Here is a 7,676-nt window from a genome sequence, read left to right as displayed (position 1 = left end):
TTAGAACACTTGCTCATAGGAAACTTCAATCCAGTCTAGAAATATCTGGATAGGACTGCTCTCCAATCTCTCGTCTGCGCATCGCTCTGTCCGCTGGAGCTTGCCCAGGCAATGCCGCCGCAAGGCGAAAAAGAAATTGCCCAGGACTCGCAGTTCAAAACCAATGGTGCCCACCGTTGGTTTTCAATATAATTTTTCTTTTTTTTCCTTTATGCTCTCCTCCTCCTGCTTCTTCTTTAAAAAAAAAAAAAAACTATCCTTACTTTTTATTTATTTATTTATCTTTTTCTCTTTTTTCGGTCCTAATCTTATTTGTCTCTTCTTCTTATTTTTTTTTTTTTTGAGTTTTCACGTTTTATATATATATATATATAAAGAGTTTTTACTTCCTACCAGTAGATACTTTAAATCTTCCAGTATAATATATTTATTATTAATCAAGATTCTTTTTAAAAATTAAAGAGGAAATCTTAACTGTATTTAGTTTCAATATAATTTAAATAATATTTAAATAAATAAAATTTATTAAATTAAGAAAAGTTAAGTTCCTACTTATATAATCACTCAATTTCATAATTTTTTTCCTTCCTTAAAAATATGTCTTGTAATTTAATCCTCAAAATTTGTTTCATTTTTAGTAAATTCTTCTCAAACAATTATATGGTAAATTCAAATTTTCATAGAATAATTTTTTCCTCACATTAATTAAGTCACAAAACTTAAATGTCACAATTTTTCCTCAATTCCAAACTATTTAAAACTATCTTAAACACGAGCTATATTATCTTTCAATCCAAAAATAATTCTAAACACCGGAGAGAGGATGTTACATAGTATACACACACACCTATAGTCTTTTTTTTTAAGTTGTTTTTTTTTTTAACCAAAAAAGAGGACAAAGCACCACAACTCTATTCTCAAAACCATACACTTCCCCATATTTCTCTATTTTCTTCACCACTTTCATGCGTTCAAAGTTTAGCAGATGACACAGTCACTATTAGGATACTCATCCACAGTTCCAACATAACGGGGTGGCGGATAATAAACATGGCTGTAGCAGAGGAGCTGGCACAATCGCTTTAGCTATATTCTCTATCTTCTTTCTGCTTTCTTGTCAGACTCTTTGGCTGGTCCCACTGACACTATCTCTGTACGACACAACTTCCTTAGCTTTCCCACCACGTTAACTGGGTCGATGTCTCCCATGACGGTTAATTTCTTGTCCTTCGTGTCCACGTTCACTGACTCAACCCCTGTAAAACCGAACCAGAACAGTCAATTTTTCCCCTTAGTTTTCTGAGAGGCATGCAATTATGTAATCTAAACTTGAGTGAAGTTTGGTTTTAAAACTCTTGCAGCGTAATTTTTTTACTCTAAAGACTTAATGAAACACAAGATTCTATTAGCTTAATCTAGTTAGTTTTTGATGCTTTACATGATCTGGGTTTTGCTCTGTTTCTTGATTTGAACTTCACGAGAGTTTGGCTTGATTGAATATATATATATATATATACCTGAAATGCCTGAGGTTGTTTTCGTGGCCTTTTGCTTGATTCTCTCAGCGTGAAAGTCCACCTTCAACACTATTTTCTGCCAGGAGATAAATCATCAAGCAGCTATCAAATGTAAAGGGAATCAAATATTCATTCAGGCTTGGAAGTTTGAATGAGCAGGGTCTAGTTCTTACCTTCATTTGCGTGTTACTGTAATGTTGGAAGTTAAATAGTTTCAGAGTCGTGAAAGACAGAAATGAAGGTAAGTTGTGAAGAGAAGAGATTAGAAGATGATTCAGTACTGTGGTGAATTGAAGATAGATGACACGGAAATTATAGAAGCTTGGGAAACTCCGAGTCCGTGTGACCGCGTCGACCAAAGTCAAGTCTTTAGCAGCAATTATGGACTTCACGTGACAAGCGAAAGGACATGGAACTTTAAGAGGTCTTGTACTTTTTTGAAATGTGTTGTGTAGTTTGAAAAAATGAAAAATTTTAGAAATAAAATATACACTAAAATTTCTGAATTGAAATATATTAAAAATTAAAAACATATTCAAGATAATATAATTTTTTTAAAATATAGTCAGTTAAATGTATATAGTTTTTAAATAATTTATTTAGTCAATGTCAAGAAAATGACATTTAATATTATTTATATATTATTGTTTTTATTAATAAGTTATATATATAATTATAGTTCATTATCTGATGTAGAATAACACAGTTTTGTTTTGGCATAAAAAAAATTGAGTTTTGTTGAATTTTTTAGTGTAGATTTAAAAAAAATGAAAAAGTAATACTCCCTCCATTCAAAAATATAAGGCATTTTTAACAGAATTTTACCTCCAAATAAAGTAGTTACCTACTTTTAAATTAACTTTATTTTTTTATATTTACCCTTATTAAACATCCTACAATAAATATAAAGTTATTTATCAATAAGGATATTTTTGAAAAAAAAATAATGATTACACCTCAAAAAATTAAAAATATCTTATATTTTTTAATATTCAATTTATTAAAAAATATCTTATATTTTTAAATAAAGAGAGTATATATTTATATAAATATATAATTCGGTTTGGTAGGAGAGTGTCATTTATTTTGGAGTAAAAAGCCAAATTAGATTAAGGCGGTAAGAGTGAGGTTGGAGAATGCAAAACGGTAAAATCCGTTTATTGCATTGAGAGTTCATAATCTCAAAAAAAAAAAAAAACTAAGGGAAGGTTAAAAAACGGGTGCAAAAAATATTACAAAATAAAAGCTAGGGAAAAAAAGAAGGGAAAATAGTATTGAAGGATTGTTGAGGAATATTAATATCAGTCAAGAATCAATTGACTTCAAAATTGCACTGCAGCTCCTTGGTCTTTGATTGATATTAATTTTTAAAATTAAAAGTCCAAATTGCCCCTCAAGTAAAAAAGAAACAAAGAAACCCTCACTGTCACTGGTTCCGGTCACTGGACCCCTGCTGGTTGCAAGGTCGCCAAAGACCCTGCCGGTAACCAATCATTGAAGCTCCGGTGCCAGCAATATTTTTATTTAAAGACTAATTAATTTAGGTGGCCAAGGGAGGATTTGAACCCTTAGCTACCTAAAAAGCTTGGCCACCAAGCCCTTTAATTGCATATAGCAATATATATATATATATATATATAAATAGTAAATTAAGTTTCTAATCACTTTCATGTCATAACATAATGGTGCTTTGTTAATTTTATGAACGGAATTTGTTATTTTACAAATATTACTTGTTGATCTGACATGGACAATTACAAATTTAGAGCTTTAAAACTTTATGCATTTTATTTGTTAAAAGTCCGAATGTGTTGTTGTTAATTACAAATAGGTTGTGTTAAAACACGAATGGATACTTGTTAATAAATGACCAAAACATACAATTAAGCTAATCTTATTAGTTTTTCTAACTTGTTAAAACCAAAATCGATTACTGTTAATTTTAAATGAATTGTTTGTTGAAAATTGTGCCCTAGGGCCAATTATTATACTATAAACATTGTTATTTAATGAATTTTTCTTTTATTATCATATTAATTGCTTGTTTACTATGATAACTGTATCCTTGGACCAACTATAGTGATTGTCCTAAATGTCCCTGGTTGGTCATCTATAAGAGACCATAAATGAAATAAGACTGGTATGACTTTGATTAATTATAGAGATATAACTCAAAAGTCATAGGCACTTGAAAGTGTATAAAGTGTTAGGCTAACTTGCTATGAGAAAGCTGTTGGATTAGGAGGCACAATGAAAAATTAAAATTTGAAACCTCAACTGCGATCGCAGATCGATCAAACTCGTTTAAGTCAAGATTGATAAAAGAGTTACCTTTATTTTTGAACACCTCATGTGTTTTCTTCAAGTATTTAGATATCAGGAGTTGATAACGTAAATCTACTCCCTTTACTAGTATATACACGAACAGCGTGCTAGCACTCTCCATATCTAATGTATGTCCGTCCATTTATCAATCAGACGCTCCTTTTATTTTCTAGGGTATTTTTATGGCTCTCAAAGTTTTGTTGTCAAGAGACTTACTCACTTAAAAAATCGTCCCTATCTATCTTATGTAGATTAGGGTTTTTGTTTTCCCTTATGAGCCCATGAAAAATTAATTGAATTTATCTCATAAATTTAATCTATGATATCATATCTTATTCAAATTTATCTCATAAATTTAAATTATAAAATTGATATGATATCTGTAATGTCTGCCTTGACATTACTAGGACAATACTCTAACACTGTCGTGATAACTAGGATTAATCATCATCCTTAAGAAAAGTCAACACAACCTAAGGGTTTAAAAGTAAGTAATCTAAAAAATTAGAATCTCAAGAAAACCCTTTTAAAAAGCCGTTTGAACTCAAACTATAGTTTAAAATATGTTAAACAAAGTCACATAAGCATGAAAATCAAGCAGCACTTGAAAACAATCAATATTCTAGAAATTTTCCAAAAACTGACCTGTCCACCATAGCACAAGCCTTACCCGCCTTGACGGATGGCACAAAGAGCTGAGACTCTCACTTGTATTTGCGCCATGGTACGATTGCAATGCATTACAGTGCACACTTGTTATCATGACAGCACTCTAAACCAAATTTTGAAGTGCACTATTTTGCCATGCAATGTTCAATTTGAGCATTTCAAGTGTCCACACGAAGCTCTTCGAGCCCTCTAACTATTGACATGGGTCTCATACCTAAATTCTTAATTATTAAAAAGTTAGACTCCCAAACCCAAAATAGTTTGTTTTCAACACATAACATACTCATGAGTGTCCAAATCACACAACATTATGCCAATAGCCTTGGAATCACTTAGACCAACCTAAATGGACCATACACAACATAATAGGTCTATCATATAACAATAATAGCAGCCCAACCACAAAATGACCACTAAAACCCAAATTCACAACAATATAAAGGGATGGATAACATTCATCATAAAAGTCATTTTAACCATTACTACAACACATAATTAACACAAGTATATCACTTGCACTAGTATCTTAGCCATTCCCAATCATTTAACCACAAGCACATCAATTAGGCCAAGATACACACACATTCCATGAATTTTCATGCAAGTGATAGCAAAACAATGAAATGCTCCTAAGTTGGCATAATAACATAACATATTTATTACAAAACTAGAATATGAAAAGGGAAGAGCTATACAAATGAAGCTCTTCACTTTTTACTCATTCCTTCCTTCCCTTTATCCCTACCAGAGCCCTCACCTATAAAAAATAACTATAGGGTGAGATAAATATCTCAGTAATAGAATAATTCACTACTATTAATTAACATGCACAACTAGAAGCGATTAAAACTTATATACATAAAAAATACTCAGTTAACATATTCAAACATATCCTTTTCAAAAAACATAAGTCATTTCCACTCAAGCATAATTATTCTACGATCCGAGCCTTTATATCACCCCGACTTAAACCATAGGCTCTTAGACTAAGTACACATTTACAATAGTTCAAGCTCACCTTTTGTGGTAGGATTACTCAACAAAAGGTGTCCTATTTAACTTTCAGACTATAGTTTCCCCCTATCACACACGAATTGGGGTGTCATTACTCCAACACTACATTAATGATGCTAAGCAGTGTCAATCTCCAATGCCGTATCCCACTTAGATACTAAGGTGATAATCTCCAACACCATACCTTTCTAGGCACTAAGGAGGTACATGCCATATAGGCTTTTACTACTCCTTTCTATGGGTGAACTCTCATCCCTTATCATGATCATGCTCACACATCTCATACATATCAGATATTTGTATCCATTTCACATTTAACTCATATAAGGAACTTTCACAAGTTTTCATCATTTGGAAATCATTTCTAATGCACAAAAATCTTATTTCATAACATGCAATGCTTTCAAATAACATGTAGAAAATTTACATATCTATTCACAAATAGTTAAGCATTTTAATCAAATAGTATAAATTATTCTGTTACATCAATCCTTTTGTCACAAAAAAGGTTACCATGGTCTAATGTTCACTCCACACGTTCCACACACATAATAACACTCAAGTAACACTTAATCTACATAATTAAGCGATAATTATCAATTATCACTCCAATTTAGACCCTAAAATTACTAATTTTTGGGTACCTATTATATCCAAAATCCTTATTCAACAACATCAACCCTTCCAACACACTCCAACATTCCTATTTAACATCCAAACACACTAATATCATCAGCCATTTACTAACATTGTACCAAAACTTCTAAATTATACTTGGGGTTCGTTCAAATCCTTAACTAAAAATTTTAAATCCATACAAAACCTATAAACCTAGGGTTAGAGGCTTCATTTAACTCCCCAAGACCTTAACTAAGTCAATGGCTTCAGTCTACACCTAAAGGAACCAAAATCACAAGCCTTATTACCCTAAAAGTTAGAAATTTTGCACAAAAGGGGAAGGAGAGGGAATATGTGTAACATCCAAAGTTTTAATCTAGAATTTATTGATAATTAAATGAAAAATTAGTTAAAAATAATGTTTAATTAATTTGATCATGTTTTCAGGTTGTTAATTAATGTTTTAGATCATTAGATAGCTCCAAAGTTGAGCTAGGGTTGAAATTGGATCGAATCAGAACAAGATAGCATGATACAAGTAAGATTGGTCTTACTATGTATTATGCCATGGCATAATGCCCATTTCTGAAAATAAAAGGTGCATGATTTAAATTAGAATTTCATATGGTATTATTGTGAGAGTAGGGAGCATGAATAGGGACCTCGAGAAGCTATGCTAAGGCTTCCGTATAGGCAAGATTGAAAGTTGATTTAGGTTCTCAATTATCGGGTAAACTTGCTAACTCCCTCTCCTCCTTCTCTAATCCATTTTTAAAAGGGTGGAAGATTTGGAGGTTTTAGGTTTGAGTTGGGGGAAGATTATACTCAAACCCTAATATTTGTATGGGATGATTGGAGCTTAATTAGAGTTTCTTTAAGTTGAATAATTGTCAATATGAAGCTTAAGGGTTGTTTAGAATGAAGTGGATCAAGCCCTAGTTGTTTTAGGTTTTTGAACTATGACAAGTTGAGATATCAAGTGTTATGTTGTGATAGAGTTAGAGGGAAGCTTAAGGGGATTGTGTGCACTAGTTGTAACCTTGACTAGCATCTTTGTTGAGAATAGGAGTGAAAAGTGAGAGAATTGGGGTGATATTGATAGCTAATAGTGCTTGTGTTAATTGAAAATCAATAAATAGTACTTATTATTATAGATTAAGGTGTGAGGAAACTTGCTTTCACCTAAGAGGAGATTTAGTACCACGAGTAACCCTATTTGTAACAAAAGGGTTGAGGTAACTATATAATTTACATTATTTATTTTCTTGTATAAGTTATTCACAAGTTGTTTTGTATGATTGGTGATATATACATATATAAATTTTGTAAAAGTTAAGTATTTTAGAAAATATATGGAATACTAATATGTGAAATTTCATGTTTTTAAAGTAAGTGATAAGATCCATTATGTTTTTTTAAAAGTGGTTATGCATGGTCAGGTGGAGATATGTAGTCAAGTCAAATGTGTCATGTTAGAGAGTGGGAGGTCACCTTAATGGAGTTAGTAGAGAATAAGTCCATATGGCACTGTTG

General features: G+C 31.6%; 1 protein-coding gene across 1 annotated transcript; it reads right to left on the bottom strand.

The window, feature by feature from the left end:
- Positions 1–671: 671 nt before the first annotated feature.
- On the bottom strand, positions 672–1,798 carry LOC129296153 (heavy metal-associated isoprenylated plant protein 39-like). The gene is made up of 3 exons (XM_054934743.1): positions 1,691–1,798; positions 1,518–1,593; positions 672–1,256 (listed from the first exon to the last, which is right to left on the bottom strand). Exons 1-3 carry the CDS (start codon positions 1,694–1,696, stop codon positions 1,096–1,098), a joined length of 243 nt encoding a protein of 80 aa, XP_054790718.1. The 5' UTR covers positions 1,697–1,798; the 3' UTR covers positions 672–1,095.
- Between the last annotated feature and the right edge of the window lie 5,878 nt (positions 1,799–7,676).

This window comes from Prosopis cineraria, unplaced genomic scaffold, assembly GCF_029017545.1.
Source record: "Prosopis cineraria cultivar Desert tree isolate PC_DT_omini unplaced genomic scaffold, ASM2901754v1 PC1, whole genome shotgun sequence".
Lineage (NCBI taxonomy): Eukaryota > Viridiplantae > Streptophyta > Magnoliopsida > Fabales > Fabaceae > Prosopis > Prosopis cineraria.
This window is presented reverse-complemented; position numbering and strand designations above follow the sequence as displayed.

Excerpts from the sequence above, each read along its gene's own strand:
- LOC129296153 (XM_054934743.1), bottom strand. Across the intron at positions 1,257-1,517 it reads AACAACCTCAGGCATTTCAG|GGGTTGAGTCAGTGAACGTG; the intron begins GTATATATATAT and ends TCGGTTTTACAG.